The sequence below is a fragment of the Lepidochelys kempii genome, chromosome 2, assembly GCF_965140265.1.
Source record: "Lepidochelys kempii isolate rLepKem1 chromosome 2, rLepKem1.hap2, whole genome shotgun sequence".
In the NCBI taxonomy this organism is placed as follows: domain Eukaryota; kingdom Metazoa; phylum Chordata; order Testudines; family Cheloniidae; genus Lepidochelys; species Lepidochelys kempii.
Window position 1 is genome coordinate 181,999,620 of NC_133257.1, and position 19,903 is coordinate 182,019,522.

Genomic DNA, 19,903 nt, shown 5'->3' on the forward strand with positions numbered 1-19,903 from the left:
CCTGGAGTAGTGGCAAGACGAACTTGAAGTCCCATGGCAAAGCACCCTGTTCTTACAGTCTTTTTTCTCCGTTGAAGTTTATGGATTTTGCTGTGTCAGTCTGTGACCAGTTACTCCTTAATCAGTATGATCTTCTGATGTTAACATTTTAAAGCACCTTCGAGAGGGCCATTCTGTTCTTTTGGTTTAATTAATTGTCTTGTCTTCAGGGGTGCCAGCCTCCACTTTAGGGTTGTTAATCTGCCTTTTTTCAGTCATGGATGCGTATTGATGGTTTTATGGCTTCGATAATTGGTTAAATTTTTTACTTCTTCTCCCTTGACCATCTGGCTTGGACAATAGCCTTTACACTTTTCTTTTTTGAGAAAGGGGGGGGGGCATGCACTTCTTATTTACACAAACAGTCTTTTACAGAGACCTTTAAAAGGTATACAAACAGCAGTGTTTTATGCTAAGCAAAAGACATTGTAAATTAAGCCTTGCTAAATTTTATAATTAAAACAATTTACACTGTGGCTTGGAGCTCTAATTTTAGCATTCCTCCAATTTTATTAACATAGACACAATACATGACCCTGTCTTTTACTCACTAAACTTTAAAACAAAGAAATGACTAAAGAGAAGTTTATAATGCATACAGAAAACAAGACCCCATCTTTTATAATACAGCTTATCCTAAAAACAGTGCCCCAGAGGGTCATCCCTTTTTGCTATTCAAAAAGGGTGGCTGTCAGGGTAAACTATGGCCTTTAATACAGATATAAAATCCTACCCCTACATACCCCCCTTTTGACCCCTCAAGAACAATTCTTGACTGGGTCATATTTTATATAATTGTTTTATAGCTACATATCGAGAGACAATTTGAGCTTGTGGTTGCAATTTAACAACTTTTTTTTTTATTTAGCAACACATACGTATTATTTTAATTAGGCAAACGCTGGATAATACCAACACAATTAACAATGGATAAAGCGTAATTGACAATATACCTTTGGAAGTGGGAAACCAGCCTGTAAAAACATTATACCAATGATCTGCAGTAAGCTTTCTTTTAGAATTACCTCTTTTCATTATATTTTTATTTGTATGTGTTATTTGGAGAACTTGCTTTTTTACATCTTTTTGAGTTGTCTGCAACAACAGTTGGCTTTTAAAAGCAGATGATTAGCTAATTCAGGAACTCTGGGCAACGCCTCTGGAGACACATGGACCTGGAGACACATGGACCTGGTAATGCACAGAGCTGGAGGAACCTGGGACTCTCCAGAGGGCCAGTGAGTTCCTGACCCACCTTCCTGGGGGTGGCAAGGCCCCGGCTTGGAAAAATTGTACACCGGCAAAAATTGGTGGCTGCACTCTGAGGCCACCAAAAATGTTGTTGTAAGAACCCCTCACCATTATTTTTAACTATGTAACATGAACCCAAGTTAGTTGACCTGTACTCTGAGACTTGCTGCCATTGTTTTTTGGTTGGGTTCTTTTTTGGACCGGTGTAGATGTACCGTAGTGACCAAGAGAAATCCAGCTTGAATGTCTTCACTGATGGCAACTGTGGCATTATCCCATGGAGAGAGAGAAACAGGTCTCTGGAATGCTGGTCTCAAGCCATTTATGGCTTTATAGATAAACAGTGTAAACTCCACCTGGAAAAAATAAGCAGTCAATACAGAACATGGAACACTGGTGTGATACTGCTGTAAGTTAATAGCCACTGATGAATTAACACATAATGAGGGCATGCTGCCGCTCCTATTCAATTCAGTAGCAAAATCGCTATTGACTTCAGTGGCAGCAGGAGCGGGCTTTTGAGGAGATTTAATATCGGTTGTACATAATGTACTGTGCATCTAGCCCAGTGTCATATCTCAGACAGCAGCCAATGCCAGATCCTTTGGAAGATGAAAACAATCCAGTAGTAGGCAAATGTGAGTTTATGCCTCCCATTAAGCATTCTCAGCCTAACCCCAAATAGGCAATTGGCATAAATTCTGATGCATGAGATTTTATATCCCTTCCAAAACTCTTTAGAATTAACCATTCTAACTGGATATTCTTGTTACCCATATACATGTCCAATCCCTCTTTGAATCTTGCTAAATTCTTGGATTCAGTGACATCCTGTAGCAGTAAATTCCATAGACTAATTATGCTGTGTGGCAAAGTATTGGTTTTGAATTTGCCACCTTTCCATTTAATTTTGTCAGTTCCCTTTTGTCCTAGTATGGGACAGGACAGAAGCTCCTTGATCTACCTTTTCTATGCCATTAATTATTTTATACACTTTTGTCACTTTTGCCAGAAGTTGCGAATGAGTGACAGGATGGATCACTTGATGATTACCTGTTCTGTTCATTGCTTCTGCGGCACCGGGCACTCGGAAGACAGGATACTGGGCTAGATGGACTTTTGGTCTGACCCAGTATGTCATGTTGCCCTTCCACATCTCTTCTCCGAGTAAGAAATTCCAGTCATTTCAACCTGTGCTCATACGAGAACTTTCCTAAAGTGTACAAAATAAAGCTGTGTTTACTTTAGCAAATTGCTTCTCAATGATTGTGAAGTCTATAATAAAATATCAAAATATGTCAGCCTAATGAGAAGGAAGATACATTTCCTGATGTTAGTGGAGTTTGTTCTATTAAGGTATGCATAGGTTTTCATTAGAGCTGAGATGGAATGAGATTTTCCATTCACCAAAACGTTCTGAGATTTTTGAAAAAAAAGTTGGTTCTGTAGTGGAATGGAAATTTGGGGGGGGGGGGATTTTTTTCTTAGTTATTTGGGAAGCAGCAAGGGGTCCTTGGGAACCAGAGGTCAGGGGAGCCTTGGCTCTGCAGCAGCCCAAAGTCACGTAACCCTGGATCTGGGCAGTCTGCCTGGTGGGCTTCCCTAGAGCTGGGGACCTTGGAATCATGGGCTGTGAAAGATTCATGAGCCTGAGAAGCCAACTCTCAGGTCTCTATCAGCCTGCAGGTAGGCTGCCAGGGAGCTGGGCAGGTGAGCTGGCAAGAAACCAGGAAGAGTTTCTGCCTGTTTTCCATCAGAATTAACAAGGTCCCACAGAACTTTTGACAATATGGTGTTCTCTGATGGAGAAATATTCAAATCAGACAATTTCTATATTTTTGCTATACCTCTCTGTACACCTCCCATTTTTCATACTACATGTTTCCCAGAGCAAAGCCAATACTTCAGCCTTCCAGTCTGTATATATATGCAAGGGATTAAGCCAATCCACAGCGTGTCTCCATCAACAGAAGATGAACCAAAGATTTTGAAGTCTGATGCACTTACAGTTAAGTCAACTGCCCTATTCAGTGTTTCTGAACAAATTGTTTTTTTTAAATGCAATGATAGTCACTCCCATTCAATAACTGCGGTCCTAAGCAAGTCACAAGAGGAAGTGGTTAAGTGCAATAAAACAGAATATATAATCACTAAGTATGTTATTTAATCATGACTATTTGCACTTAGCAGCTTACTGACAAGATATAAAAGTGTTTGCTAATAGCAACTGTTCGAACTCATATGATTGCTATTTGTACAGTGCTAGGAACAGGTCTGAAGAAAGAGTTAAAATAATGTGGGACAGATGTACTGTACACAAGCAATGAGTCAGAAAAAATACTGAATTGGTAGACAAGGCACAAAAGTAGTTTTTAAGGGTCTGGTTCAGCAGGGCACATAAGTACGTGCTTAGCATATGGAAGCATATGTCTAAAATTAAGAGTGTGCTTCAATGTTTAACTGAATCAGCGCCTAAGGAAAGACAATGACATTTTGGATTATTTCCATCAGAGTATTCAAGACACTTAATATATTCAGGGAAATTCACAAGCAGTCAGACAAATGAACAGGTTTGAGTTGATAACAAATGAAACTGGCAGAGTTAAAAACCACTTTGTATAGCGGCATTCTTGCAAGTGGTCATTTTTCACTGTCAGCTAAAGCTGATTTTGCTCAGGGAATGTTTCAAAAGCCATTAATATATCAGTGAGCTAGTAAAGCTAAACCTTTTCTCCTGTCATATCAGTAATTTTCATGTGGTATTTGAGGGAAAACAATGCTGCATGAAACTCATGTATAAAATATAGGAAATGATCACTTAGAACATCCAAACGTTTGTATGTTAGAAAATCTTTTTATGGTTTTGTAGTGAGGCAATGACTCACTGGTGCGGCGCCTCCTGCTGGTCATCTTGGCAATTAGCTCTCCAGCCTAAGGAGCGCCCTCTGCAGGCCAGTGTCTCACCTGCCGCTGGCACCCACTTCCCTCCCAGACCCCAGTGCCCCTCTACCTCAGGGTTCTTCCCCCAGCAGAAACCCACAATCTGGGTCTCCCCTCCCAGGGGAACCCCCAACCCTCTAAACCCACCTTGCCTCAGTGGCTATTGCTAGTCATCATCTAGACCCTGCTCACTGGGGCAGACTGCAGTCTGTAAACCACTCATCATTGGCAATGGGGTAGGACCTGCTGCCTTTGCCTATTCCCGGGTTACACCTTTGCAACCCCAGTACCTGTTTTGGCCTTTGACCAGGCCCACAGCCTCTCCTCCCTTTCCCCAGCACTGCTCTGTCCCAAGTAGCCAGGTCCTCCTCTCTCAAGAGCTAGCTAGCTAGCGAGAGAGAGAGTCTCAGCTTCTGGCTCACAGCCCTTTTATAGGGCCAGCTGTGGCCTGATTGGGGCATGGGCCCAACTGTGGCTGCTTCCCCAATCAGCCTACCCTACTGGTTCCCTGGGGCAGCCCTTTCCCAGGGCTCTTTTAACCCCTTCAGGGCCAGAGCAGGGTGACCACCCTGCTACAGGTGTCCAGGTGTGACACTTCATCCCATATTCTTCATAGAAATATTGTTATAATATGATTATGGCATAACTAAGATGTATTTATGCAAGATGGGTCATGCGAGATATCATTGGAAAGGATATGATTTAATGAATATGATTATCCTATTTGTGTGCATGTATCATTTCTGTATCTGAAGTTAGAAATATTGGCTATGTATCAATTACAAGCGTGTTTACACCTGGGGAACATCCACCAGTCAGAATGCAATCAGTCTAGATGGCCCACTGTGAGGAAGAGCCATGAGAGAGAACAATAGGTCTCAGAAGATATTTTTTATCACCCACAGAGAAAAGTCTCGCTGGGGACGCTGCAAATAACTTTGAGTTATGGCTGCAGGTCATGTGATCACCTGGCACTGGACTCCAAGATAAAATTAGTACTTTCCCACTGACCGGGGGTGGAATCATATTGGAAGACAAAGGATTCCCGGCATGTGTAAAACCAATTTAGGGCAGGGGGTGACATAATCGTGATTCGTTCTTCCCTGAATCCCCACCCAGGATGACTGCTGGAAACATCTAAGAAACAAAGATTGGGGAAGAAGGGGAGGGGGAGAAAAGCTCAGCCCAGGCTGGAGGGCTGTCTAGCCTGTGAATGAAGTATCTGAAACTTTAAGCTTCAGGCCAGTGCATCTGGCTTTCAAGAATCTCTGCAATCTGCCTAAAACAACAACATTTAGGGTGAGAATTGGCTACTTGTACCAGTTTCTTTAGTGACCTTAAACTTAGTTAGCATGTTTGTTTTATTTGCTCAGTAATCTGCTTTGACCTGTTTGCTATCCATTATAATCACTTAAAATTGATCTTTTGTATTTAATAAACTTGGTTTTGTTTTCTCTAAAACCAGTTTGTGGAATTCATAACTGGGGGGCAAAAAGCTGTGCATATCTTCCTCCACACTGAGGGAAGGGGGTGAATTTCAATGAGCTTGCACTGTATAGTTCTCTGCTCAGTGCAAAATGATACAGTTTTGGGTTACACTCCAGAGGCGGTGTGCACTTGAGTGCTGGGCTATTCCTTAGCTGACTTTCCCATGCAGAGCTGATCTCAGCATCTGTGTGAAACTGCAGCTGGGTGTGGCCCTACCTTTGTGTGTGTGCTAGAAGGGAGCTTGAAAGCCTGTCATAGCAGCACAGTGTAAAGGGAACCCAGGCTGGTGGATCAGGGGAGCTCAGCGGTACCCCCGTTCCAAGTGGCACAGTGCGGGGAACCTATCACACCAGGTTTGTTGGGTTTCTTTTTCTAAAGAACAGCTTTTCTTTCATTACAATTTTCGTATTTAGCTCCAATAATCTCTCACATTTAGGTCTTTTACAGGATTCTCTTATTCACCAAAACATGGTAATAGCATTTAGCCTTTCCATTATTTAGGGGGACTTCTTAAATATTCAAAAGAAATAAAGTTATTTACTGAACTAAAAGTACAAATTACAATAAAGACTGTAATGGAGAAAAGTAGGTTGAAAGAGTGAGAGAGAAGAGCTAGATTCACAAAAGGGTTTAGGTGGCCAACTGCCACTTAAGGGACCTAAATCCCAGAATCAGGACCCAGTGACATTCACGGAATCCCCAGTCAGCTGTCCCTGAACTTGTAAGAGCCTAAACTTGCCCTTAAAGTGCACTGCAGCCCCACGCCAGGCGTCCAGACCCAGAGCAATGCACGAACTGGGGGAAGATAGGCGTTCCTCTGCCAACTCACCCGTAGGGTCTGATCCAATAAGCATTCTCAGACCTCACCTACTGAATTGAGCCCCTACTGGCATGCTTACAACTGGGGATGAGATGTGAGGAAAATCACAGCCTCCTCCATAACTTCCAGGGATTAGGGGATTTACGTGAGATGTGGAAGATCCTTGGTTCAAGTCCCCCCTCCACCTGAGGGGGAGAAGGGATTTGAACTGAGGTTGACTACCCCTCAGGTGAGTGGTCTAACCATGGGGCTATGGGAAAGCTGGTTGTACAGCACCCTCAAACACTCCTGAAGTTGAAGCTGTTCCACGGTGGATAAAATTGGTCAGTGGCAAAAGGGAACTTCTTCCTGGGTTTCCCACCTCCCAGGTGAGTGCTCATTCTCCTGCTTGCTTGCTCTCTTTGCCCCAGTGATTCTTTTGTTATTTATTCACAGTGGCTCAGATTCGACAAGAGACAGCTGAAATAATTCTCACTCTTAATTTTTCCATGCCAGTGTCCAGTCAGACACTATATCGCTGTTACACAACCAGGGACATCCCAGAGCTATCCATGGTACAACTGAATCAGGGCTCCTATTGACAACTCAAGGGAAACCTAACAGCCACACCTAATTGGCATATTATATGTACTTAAATACACTTAACTCTTGGCCTAATCCTGCTTCCACTGAAGTCAGTGGGAATTTATCATTAGAGCTGGATGAAATTTTTCAGCTGAAACCTCAAAAAATAGAGATTCATATCAGCCGAAATATTTCATGAAATCGTGTGGGTTTCACCAAATTGGTTCAATTGAAAAAAAAAAAAACCCCAAAAACATTCAGAAAAGTCAAAACATTGTGATTTAATGTTTTCTAAACAAAACATTTCAATTTGAAACGACTTTCAAAATTTACTTCAATTTTTATAAAAAGTTTACCATTTTAAAAAGCTTGAAATTGAAATGAAATGGTTCATTTCATCTAATCAAATGTTTTTATTATTTTTCAGAACAGCCAGCTCTATTTGTATTTTAGTTGAATGGGAAAAATAGCTGGACTCTATATTTGTCTGTATTTCATTGAAACTTATCATGTAGTAGCAATGAGAGAGTTAGCAGTGGGCCACTTTTTAAAACTCCATAGCTTTTATCTGCAGTATTGTTGTGAATATTTTGGCTTTAGCAAAACTGGGTATTAGTATTGCTTCTCACAAATGCAGCGGTAAGTGAACATGCAGCTAACAACCTCTATCTGCTGTTGAAAACAGGCAATTAATATATCAACATTTACGAGTTAATAAAAACAGGACTTTTAAAATGTGACAAAATTATAGAACTGGACTAATTTATCCACAAAACAATTGATATCCACCGAGTACATAGTCAACTCACCTCTTCAAATCAAGTTGCAGTTCAGCATAAGTCTATTATTGCATTATGTTTGCTTAGTAATGGTGGAACGTGCTCTGTGAATATCAAAGTGTATATATTTCACTCGTGTAATAAGAAGCCAAGCAGCTGCAGGGAAAGATACCAGAGAAGAGTCATAAAATGCAACTCCTTGAATAAAATATGAGTCCTAAGGAAATATATAAATTTAAATTTATAAAAGAAAACTGGAAACTGAATGTGAACAGAAATATTTACAGCCCCAGAAATGCACCAGGACACTGTGCAACAGAAGTGAGGATGAGTTGGGGAGAGGGGGGTGGAGAGAGAAAGATGTTAAATAATCAGTACTTTGAACTCTGCACCCCTTGAGCTATATAAATTCTCTAAAACCAGTAAAAGAAAAATAAGTGTTATGCTCTCTGCAGTCATTTCTGAAAAGACTAAGTGCAAATGTATCATTATGCCTGTGACACTACAAACAGTAGAACCTGCATGGGATTTTAGTATAAATCTTCAAGTAACACTTTGACTCTGATGAAGTGAGCTGTAGCTCACAAAAGCTCATGCTCAAATAAATTGGTTAGTCTCTAAGGTGCCACAAGTACTCCTTTTCTTTTCGCGAATACAGACTAACACGGCTGTTACTCTGAAACTTTGACTTTATATATCAGCTACAGTGGATCAAATTCTGACCTCAAATACATGATTTCAGTGGGTGCTTTTTGTGTGTATATGTCTATACATACAGCGCTGCAGTTGTACTGATGCAGATGCATCGCTGCAGTGCGTCTGGTGAAGACACTATGCCGATAGGAGACAGCATAAAAAAACAACCACTTCTGCAAAGTGCAGAAGCTATGTCAGCAAGAGAAGCTCTCCTGCCAACATAGCACTGTGCATATGAGCGCTTATGTAGATCTAACTTATGTCACTCAGGAGGATGGTGTATTGACACCCCCGAGTGACACAAGTTACGCTGACATAGGCTGTAGTTTAGACCTAAATTCCGTCTAAGCTCCATGGTCGCAAAGCAGACTACCAAGAGCCATGTAGAGGGAAGAGGTGCCTCTCCCACGGCCCCAGCCCTGAAACTGCCATGGCTGGGGAGAGACACCAAGGCTGCCATGGCCGAGGGAGAGGCGCCTCTCCCCTGGCCCTGCACTGCTGCAGCCAGAGAGGGCTGGGAGGAGTCCTCTCTACCTGCTGCAGCTCTGGGTCAACCTGCACCCCAAACCCCTCATCCCTGGCCCCACCCCAGAGCCTGCACCCCCAGCTAGAGCCCTCCCTCCTCCCCCCTGCACCCCAACCCTCTGCCCTAGCCCTGAGCCCTCTCCCGCACCCCAAACCTCTCATCCCTGGCCCTACCTCAGAGCCTGAACACCCAGCCAGAGTCCTTACCACCCCCCAACCCTCTGCCCCAGCCCTGAGCCCCATCCCACACTCCAAATCCCTCAGCCCTACTCCCACCACACATCACCTCCATAATGATGCATATAACATTATGCACATGGATGTAAAAAATTAGAGGGAACATTGGTAGACATAGCCTGAGATTAGCTTCCACTGAATGGTATTCTAACACGGTTTGGGTAGAAACACGTTGTGTTAGAAGTGTTTAAGAAAGTGTTCCATTAGTGTATATGTCCTGCCTCCCACCTACTGTCCCCCATTCACCACTTCAAGGTGTGATAACTTCACCACTAAGAAAACGCATCACATCTGGCCCATAGCTCAAACCCTAAACCTTTTATTCACAGAACCTTAATTCATGATGCTCCATGAATAGCCTGCTATCCTTTGATCCCTAATCCCTTTAAGATCCCTTGACTAGAGGGTGGGACTAACTCAGGGAGAACAGTGGCTTTAAAACAAAACAAAAACAATTCCTAACTGACCAGAGGACCGAGTGAACAGGTGGTTTCATGCAAGGGAGTACGAGAGCCAGCTACACCCAAACACACACATTCTAAAGTTCTAAATTTAGGCCAATAAACACCCCCCTCCAAAAACAAAAACAACCCCCCTCCCCCAAACAACAACAAAGGAAAAGAAAAAGTAGTAAAAAGAGTAAAAATAATGCAGGCTGAAGTCCAGCAGCAGAGTCAGGAGGCTATCCAGTTTATTGCACTGAATGCAGCAGGTACGATTATCTGCCTTATGGGCAGGTGGGTATGTGTGCATTCAGTGCAAGCAACTCATGGCCCTCAGAGACTGAACATGGGCTCTTGAGATCAGAGTGGCTGAACTGGAGGATCTAAGGAAGACAGAGAGGTCCACAGATGAGACTTTCTGTGACACAGTAGAGTGGTCCCACCCCCTGTCTGACTGCCTTTGTGCAGCTGAAGATGATTAAAGTCTTGAAGAAGGAAAAAAATCAAGCTGGAGTGGATGGAAATGATCCCATAGTTGGAATCCTCCTTCCAGATGATGTCATAGGATCCTCTCCAGGGGAGGGGACCCCAGTCATTCAGAAGAGACAGGTTATAGCGGGATTTGATTATTAGAAATATAGATAGTTGGGTTTGTGATGACCAGGAGAACAACATGGTGAAGTGTTGGGTGCAAAGGTTGTGGGCCTCTTGAGACATCTAAAACAGCCTTACGTGCTGGAGAGGAACCGGTGGTTATGGTCTATATATGTACCAATGACATAGGAAAAGATAGGAGAGAGGTTCTGGAGGCCAGATTTAGGCTGCAAGGAAAGAGATTAAAGTCCCCCACAGTAGCATTTTCTGAAATGCTTCCCGTTCCATACACAGGGCCAGATAGACCTGCAGGGTTTCAGTGTGTGGATGAGATGATGGCATAGGTAGTGGGTATAATAGCCCAGGGAAGGCTGAGCCTCCCCTGGCACAGCCACAGATGCCAGACACCAGTTGTGGGGTCTGCAGTGTGAAGTTTTTGCTTATTATTATGCTCCATGCAGGTTCCGGGGCGGCTGAGGAGGCAGTATCTGCTACTCAGCTTCCCGGGTTCATCAGTAATCTCCCTGGACTCCAGAGAGATTACTCGGCTGCCCTGGAACCTGCATGGAGCATATAAAAAGCTCAGGCTGGTTGGTTGGTCCAGCAGAGAGACATTTTTCCCCGAGAGGTGGCTGGGATCTCAGGAGAGGAGGCGCAATGCAGCTGTGGGGGGCTCCAGCCACCCTGGGGCTCCTCCAGCCATGATGGGGGGGTGGGAGCTCAGGGCTCTGGCTGGCCTAGGACTCCTCCAGCTGTGTGCGGGGCTACGGGCTTGGCGCTCCAGCGAGCCCGAGGCTCCTCCAGTCACTGGGACACCAGGTGGGGCTCAGGGGAATCTTTTGGGAAAGGAGGTGCCTATATAGGAAAGATGGGCTCCACTTAAACCAAAACAGAACCAGACTGCTGGCATGTAAAATTAAAAAGGTTGTAGAGAAGTTTTAAAACTAAGGACTGGGAGAAAGCCAGCAGGTGCAGAGGAGCACACGGTTTGGACAGAGACATCCTTCAGGGATGATTTATTAAAGGGGATACTCTGTATCCCAGTAAAGAGATAGAAGTTGATAAAGTACAGGTAGGAATGGAAGAGAAACAGCTAAATAAAAAAGAGTTCCATTCAATTACATCACATGAAGGCAGACAAGTAAATATTGACAAATTCTATAAGGGCTTGTATACAAATGGTAGATGTTTAAATACTATAATGGGTGCACTTGAGTGCCTGGTGTTAAATGAGGTTATTGATATAACAGGCATCATAGAAACTTGGTGAAACGATGATAATCAATGGCACATGATAATGGCCACAGGGACAAAACATGTAGGAACGACTGAGTAGATCATGCTGGTGGGGAAGTGGCACTAAAGATGAAAGAAAGGAGAGTCAAATATTGCAAAGATCTTAAATGAATTAAACTGTACCACAGAATCTCTATGGATAGAAATCCCATGCTTGACTAATAAGAGTCTAGCAGGAGGAATATATTACCAGTCACCTAACCAGAATGGTGACAGTGATTGTGAAATGCTCAGGGAGATCAGAAAGGCTACAAAAAACAGAAAACCCAATAACAATGAGGGACTTCAACTATCCCCATATTGACCAGGTATACTTCATCTCAGGATGGGATACAGAGATAACATTTCTAGACATCACTGATGACTGATTCTTGGAGCGACTAGTCCTGGAACCCACAAGAGGAGAGGCAATTCTAGATTTAGTCCTAAATGAAGCACAGGATACAGTCCAAGAGATGACTATAGATCAGGGGCAAGCAAACTTTTTGGCCTGAGGGCCACATTGGGTTTCCAAAATTGTATGGAGAGCCAGTTAGGGGAGGCTGTGTCTCCCCAAACAGCCAGGTGTGGCCCGGCCCCCACCACCTATCTGACCCCCCACATTTCTTGCCCCCTGATGGCCCCCTCCCGCCGGGGCTCCTACCCCATCCACCACCCTCTGCTCTCCATCCCCTGACCACCCCCGGAACCCCTGCCCCTGACTGCCCCCTGCTGCCCCATCCAACCCCCCCTCTCCTTCCTGACTGCCCCTCCGGGACCCCTGCCCCATCCAACCCCCCTGTTCCCTGCTCTGAGCCCATCCGTCCCCCCGCCCCCTGACCACCACCCCAACTCTCCTGCCCTCTATCCAACCCCCCCGCTCCCTGCCCCCTTACTGCGCTGCCTGGAGTGCCAGTGGCTGGCAGCGCTACAGCCGGGCCACCCAGAGCACCGGGTCAGGCCGTGGCTCTGCAACTGCACTGCCCAGCCCCCGTAAAGCATTGCACCAGCAACGCAGTGCCCTGAGGCTGTGGGGGTAGGGGAACAGCAGGGGAGGGGCCAGGGGCTAGCCACCCAGGCCAGGAGCGCAGGGGCTGGGCAGGAGGGTCCCGCAGGCCAGATGTGGCCCATGGGCCATAGTTTGCCCACCTCTGCTATAGATGAACCGCTCAGTAATGGCAACCATAATGTAATTAAATTTAACATCCTTTGGGGGGATGGGAGAATACCTAAGAAATTCATCACCGTGGCATTTAACTTCAAAAAGGGGAATCACCCAAAAATGAGAAGGCTAGTTAAACAGAAATTAAAAGGAACAGTCACTAGCATGAAATGCCTGCAAGCTTCATGGAAACTATTTAAAACCACCACAATAGAGGCTCAGTGTATATCTCAAATAAAAATAATTAAAAAAACCACAAGTAAGAGGAGCAAAAGAATGCCACTGTGGCTAAACAGAGTCAAAGAATTGGTTAGAGGAAAAAAGGTGTCCTTTAAAAATTGGAGGTCAAATCCTATTGATAAAAAGAGAAAGGAGCATAAACTCTGGCAAGTCAAGTGTAAAAGTTTGATATGTCAGGCCAAAAAAGAATAAGAGCAAATAGCAAAAGATAAAAAAAATGCTGTTAGTTTTTGAAAGCATTTCAGAAGCAGGAAGTCTCCCAAACAATCAGTGGACAATTGAGGTGCTGAAGGAGCATTCAAGGAAGACAAGGCCATTGCAGAGACGCTAAGATGAATTTGTTGCATCGGTCTTCACTGCAAAGTGGGAACATCTGGCCAAGAGAGACTGTGAGCAGCCCAGTCATTGCCTGGCCAGTAAAGCATCCCCTTCTTGGTAACAGCTAGACTCAGACCCATAGATATGCAGGTCAGAAGGGACCATTATGATCATCTAGTCTGACCTCCTGCACAATGCAGACCACAGAATCTCACCCACCCACTCCCGCAATAAACCTCTCACCTACGTCTGAGCTATTGAAGTCCTCAAATCATGGTTTCAAGACTTTATGGTGCAGAGAATGCTCCAGCAAGTGATCCATGCCCCATGCTGCAGAGGAAGGTGAAAAACCCCCAGGGCCTCTTCCAATCTGCCCTGGAGGAAAATTTCTTCCCGACCCCAAATATGGTGATTAGCTGAACCCTGAGCATGTGGGCAAGATTCACCAGCCAGATACCTAGCAAAGAATTCTTTGTAGTAACTCAGATCCCATCCCATCTAACATCCCATCACAGGCCATTGGGCCTATTTACCATGAATAGTTTTGTCGCTTACAAGTGCTCTATGAACAGTCTTTTAAAGTCCCATCTAAGGAGACTACTGTGAAATCCATAAAGACAATAAGAATACATCTTGAGTGAATTATCTGCAAGAACTTTTCTCTATCTTGAGAAACCAGTCTCACTGCAACTGTGAAGCTGATTTTTGAGAGCCCATCTTCTATTCCAGCCGGTAAGTAGGGGGGAAAAACAAGAGATTTATTGTTTACTGAAGTGACAACCTAGTTATGTTTCTCAGAACCAAGATGATTCTCAAAGTACACATCTGTACCAAAACCTCTGAATGTCTTAAATGTATGATGTGTACTTGTATTTTTCTAATTTGCCTAGAAGTAATGCTAACAAGTAATTGAGAGCACTGAGACCAGTGAAATGTATTACATTTAGGTTTGTACTATTTGTAACAGGAAACTGTGATTTCCCATCAGCAATAGTTACTGCAAGGCACTCTGACTGTTTCAGTCTTAAAAAAAAAGATTATGTGGACAAGAGAATTGATAGTTTCTTAGACAAAAAGAAAGAGCAGCTTTGAATTGTCTGGTAAGATAAAGATATTAACCACGATTTGAACCTTTGATTAAAGTGTCATAAGACAGTATGGTAACATTCCAGAAAAATAACAAGAAGAGCACATATTTTATTTTGGGTTTAATATGTGCTAATCTTGCATATGTAAGGCAAAGCTTGATTACCAAATTCAGCTTAGCAAGTAATTTTGAACTGTATAGACATTCTTTGATAATTAAGTAACTTGTCTAATTTTTTATAATCCAACTTTATAATTGAACTGACACCAGCAGTTCTTTATTTCCACTGGTATATAGCTGTTTATTTAAGAATCCATCATTTCATTTTGGCAGCAAAATCACCTACTCAGACTAGTGTAAAAAGAATAAAAGCTTGCCTTTGTAATAAGATTGTGATGTCCTTAAATTAACTGAACAGATTTATTATCGCTTGAAAGTTGTAACAGCCCACATTGAGTTTAATTTTTGACAATGTGAACACTATCATTTAACCATCTTTGTTTTGCTTTCTATGATTTTTGTGTGTTTTAAAAGCTTTTTTGGGTAGTAAAACTCATACATTTATACTATTTCTCCAGTCTGCCTTATAGCTAAGGAACACTGATCCGATGAACAATAAGAGATCTAGTAGAGTGGTAACTAGTTAATTAAATGGATTTAACTAATGTGTTTTATAACCTCTCTCAGACTATCCTTATTAGTTCTATCCTTTTATAGTAGCTAGCTGAAGGACATAATTTTACAATTTGGTCCACTGACATTCCTAGATCAGTTTTGATCACTAATATATACACAACCATATACACAACTATTTAGAAGATAATTGTTAATCTACATTCTAAAAAATGTACAGCCATACAAGTCACTTGTCAGTCATTGCCCCCATTATATCCAGGTTCCTTTCAGACAAGCTCTTTCTCTATTACTGTACATTCTTGTCAGTTTCATGTCTGCAGATTAACAGCCTGATTCTGCATTTCTTCCTTAGCAAAGGAGAGTGCAAAACAGATTTGCCTTAACAGTGATTTTGGAGGGATTCCACTTTGTCACTTCTATCCTACCTAGTCTGTTTCCATTTACCCTGATTCCTTTACTTCAATCAGGCTACATTTCTGAGGAGAGTTTCTCCACATTTACTGTCCTGATGCTAGCACTTATATGCTAATGTATTAAGAACTTTTATAAAGCCAAGCATCTGGAGTCTGTTCAGCAGCTTCACTTCTCCAGAGTTGACACAAATATTCTCTTCATTTGAAATAAACTCCAATATTCTAAGTGAAACTATGTTGAAAGTGACAAGTGCCACCTAGTTTTCTGGAAAACCATGTTAAAACTGGGAGTTTTCCAGGATTTCAGAGCAAACCTGTAAATGGCTTCAGATTTGCTAAAAAGGTTTCAGGAACTTCAGTAAAACATCTGAAGAACAAACCACTGATGAAACCAAGTGGCTTTAGTGAGATTTCTGGTTTCTTCTCAAACTGTTTTGCACAGCCCTACTGCCTTGGGGAGGCAGTATCTGCTAATGGATAAGCATGGGACTTGTTGTCAGGAAACCTCACCTCTGCTACCAATTCATTCTGCAGCCTTGAAAAAGTATCTTTGGCTTCACCAGGTGAAGTGATTCTACCCCATTTTGCAGAGTTTAGTGCATTTACACAAAGCATTTCATCTGAAGATTGAATATCTACAAAATATGTATTGTATTAATTCACACTGTCATCCCAAATCTCGTTACATCAATTGAGCATGATTGAAACAGAATCTCACCCTGGTGAGACCTCGCTGTTTCTTCAGTTTCCTCACTTCCACAGTGAAACAAAGCCACCACAAACTAATGCTTAATAATTCCTCTCCCTTTCTGAGTACTGATTTATTAATATATAAACAGTTCAACTTAAAAGAAGGAATGCCTAGCCCTCTTCTCCAGCCTCACCAGTTCATTTCCCCCCTCCAAAGCTCAGCAGTCCATTACACCCTTCTTAATGGTTTGGTCCTGCCCCTAACTGCAGGTAGCTCCAGCCAGGCCTTTCCTTCTGGCTGGTATGGAGGACTTTTTTCCCCATTCCCTCTAGATTTTCTGCAGGACAAGCTCACTCAGAGTGAATATATGTAGCCCAAAGAGCCCACCAGCTCCTTTGCATCTCTCCCATAATTCAAACTGCTTTTTATATAACTTAGCAGGCCTGGCCCTGAGACACATGTTCCCATTATGTGACCCCTGGTCTCATTCCCTTCTTCTGGGGAGGTGGGAAAAGCCTGACAGGTGCAGTTAGGCAACAACTCCCTTAATGGGCCACCTCACGCTGACAGTCACCCCTTTTCTTGAAAACACACAATGATCTGACCAGCCTGTACTTGTCCAGGTGTTTCTCTCTGGTCCACTAGTAAAACTCCAGGATTCTACTGTACTGCCCTGTTTGCAAAGGCTAGATTTAGAGGTCTGCACTTTCCCATATCATCTCTTGCTACAACATTAAATATGACTGTCGAGAGAGAGGCTCTCCAGAGCCAAGATAGCTCTCCTGCTACCCAGGTGGAAAAATTGGCTCTTTTATTTCCTCTGTCAGCTCATTTCAAATGCTGGGATGCAAGCCAGAAGCGTTCTGTAGCATTTACCTGCTGTAGAGAGCTCTTGAAATTGATAGCTCTTTTCCTTCCCAACAACTTTTTTTTTTTTTATTAAACACACCTAAAAATGAAATACTGTAACAAATCTAGCTCATTTACTCTTGGGAAACCTTTCCAACAACAGACCAGAAAAAACATAGTATATATTTCCCCCAATCTTATTCTTTTTCAAGCACGCTTTCTAAATACCTAGCTTTGCACTAGTACCAGCTAAAAGGGACAGAGGAGCTGTACGCTGGAGAACTAAGTTATATTCACCAATCCAGCCCCAACGGACCGTTCTAGCCAGGTGAAGTAGTGGGGTGCACTGGACAGGCCCCATTTTCCACAGCCACACTCCTAGGAGGGAGTTGGAGTAAAGCCGTTTGTTAGTTACTGGTTCTAAGCTGCCTGTAGATTCCCCTTACACACAAGAAAGCCTCTAGGAGGCAGTTAAGCCAGCATTATGGCTCTGAGGATCCGGTCACTAGTCCGTTTCATTTTGGCCTGCTTGCTACTATGCAGGATTCTGCCATCAATTTTTTTAAGAAACATTTTTGGTGTTTTGTTGACTTTCCCCCTATTTATTGTTATGACAAATAACCAGTGACCTACCACTAAGCCTATCTTGCCTGGGGAAGTTTATTAAATGAATCTTGCAGTAGTCAATTTACTTTCAAAATCTATACTGCTCCATAAACAAACCCGTCTGGGAACCAGGGTGGGTAAGTTGATTGTACCACTCACTCAGCAGAGTACCAAAGGTCAGTATTTCCTGGCTGAGCGAGTTTATATTTATTTCACATCTACGGAGCTACACAGTTGTTCTTTAACTTCTGTGAGTCTCTGGCAGTTCAGCCTGCAGTTGAAAGAACAAACTCTCAGAAAGCAACAGAGTAACAAACGCTACCCCTGGCAGCATTACTGAAGTTATGCCCTACAGTGCCTTGTGTCCTCCAGAGAGGCAGTACAAAAACAAACACTCTCTGTGGGATGCCACAACCCCCTGCTTCATCAGTATTCAACCTTAGGAAGCAGCTGAAATGCTTCAATGGATGTTCAAAATTATACCACATTAGTGCAAAAGCCACTGGCTTGTATTGAGTTACGTGGGGTGGTTTTGGACACTGGCTGTGCAATCCAGCCACTGTTTATCCTTGTTAGTGAGGATTAATGAATACCTGTTGGTGATAACTTGCTTTCCAGAGGTGTGCCAAGAGCAAGCTCCCTTGCAACACTTTGCAGCCAAGTGACTTACACACATTGACCACTGTTTATATGGCCCACAATATAATACAGAAAGTATGATATCATGGTTTACACAGAAGCTACAACACAGCAGGTCTAAGTGGCGAACTAGTTGGCAAAAATGTTGCAAAGGGCAGATAAAGATGTACTTAGAACCTATTCTCTTTGAGATCTCTTGGCATCTGGGACTAGAGAGTGTGAATATCTGGCTCTTTTTGTTTAAAGGTTTAGGCCCACTACCCCTCTCTGATACATTCCCTGAGACTAATCCCATGGCTTTTTAGAACTACACAGGAGCTTCTTTCCATTGTGAGCTGCATCTAAAGGCATTTTCCCTCATTGTGGGGCATCCTACAGCAATATGTAAATAAGGGCCTGAATCGGTAGAACATCACTCAAATTTTATGCCACTGTAACTCCACTGATTTCACTGTATTTATACCACTGTAAAACTGGAACAATGATGGAGGATCAGGCTCCAATCTATAGCCTTGAAATAATTAATAATTTCTCTTTGTCATCATTTCACTTCAAGTGGCTTTCAGGTATTATTATTAATATTATTATTAAACACACTGAGCTCTCATTATTCTTTGGATTGTTAAAGCCTAACCATATTCTCTCAGGTTTCTTCTTCATAATCAGAAAGAATAAGATATGAAATGTACATAAAGCAATAAGAAAACCTCAGAAACATCTTCATTTGTAGCTGGGTAGAAGGAACCAAAGATTCCCTTAGTTCATTATCTTGTTTTCTGGGAGACACAGCTACACTGTTTTTTGGTAGGTTCTGCTATCTCATTCTGTTACGATGAAATTCATCCCAGTTCATACAGCATGGGTGTATATGCCACACTTAAGTCGTTAAAAGAGAGTTAAAGTGGTTCAGAGGCCTTGAATTGGCACTCTATAGATGGGTAGCTAACTTCTAATGCATGTCCTCAGTAAGCACAGTAGTAGTGAACTGGGACAAAGGATTGCCTATCATTATGACTCTCTGGGTGAAAAGTCCCTTGGTGATCAGAGGGGTCATTTCAGAAAAATTCTGGGGAGCAGAAGGGGAGGGCTAAATTGTGTCAGCATATAAAACACGATATGTTATTGCATTATATGCTGCAAAGTCAGGGGGTAAAAAGTGGAGCAGGGAGACCTATGAAAACTTGGGGGAGCAACTGCCCCCCTTGGCCCATAGCTAATGGTGCCCCTGTTACCACAAAGTTCAGATCTCGATTTTAATTTCTCCAACCGATCAGAGATGCACAGTTCTGGGTTTGATCCGAGACCCCATCCTTTACTGTATGGCTGAAGCCAGCTGGAGTGGGAGAATGAGAGTTCATAGAAAGGATGCTTCACTGCAGAAGATGGTAAGTGGACAGACACAAGCTACTGGAACGAACTTTCTCCTTTTACATTTTAAAGCTCAATCTCTGGCTCTGTTCGTAAGGGATTATTCTCCTATACATTCATGGGGAAATGACTTGTCAGGAAACTTAATGAAACCGACAGTCAAAATGTCTATTAGAACCACATCTATTTGCATGTTGCTACTGCTCCCCCACCCCGGCTGTCTCTGAAGAGTTAGACATCATT

At 42.9% G+C, this 19,903-nt stretch overlaps 1 protein-coding gene across 3 annotated transcripts in view; it reads right to left on the reverse strand.

The window, feature by feature from the left end:
• Positions 1 to 955: 955 nt before the first annotated feature.
• The window catches only part of BMPER (BMP binding endothelial regulator), a 255,226-nt gene continuing 236,278 nt past the window's right edge, over positions 956 to 19,903 (reverse strand). Inside the window, exons 15-17 of one of the 3 annotated variants that reach the window (XR_012157447.1) lie at positions 7,912 to 8,037; positions 2,344 to 2,503; positions 956 to 1,646 (exon numbers count right to left, since the gene is read on the reverse strand). Coding sequence is in view for 1 of the 3 variants with exons in the window: in XM_073332937.1 (XP_073189038.1) it covers positions 7,955 to 8,037 (83 nt within the window). In the remaining 2 variants the exon portion in view is untranslated. Of the gene's footprint in view, positions 1,647 to 2,343; positions 2,504 to 5,331; positions 5,368 to 7,911; positions 8,038 to 19,903 lie in introns of those variants that run through there. The other 2 variants (XR_012157448.1, XM_073332937.1) reach the window with 2 other exon arrangements.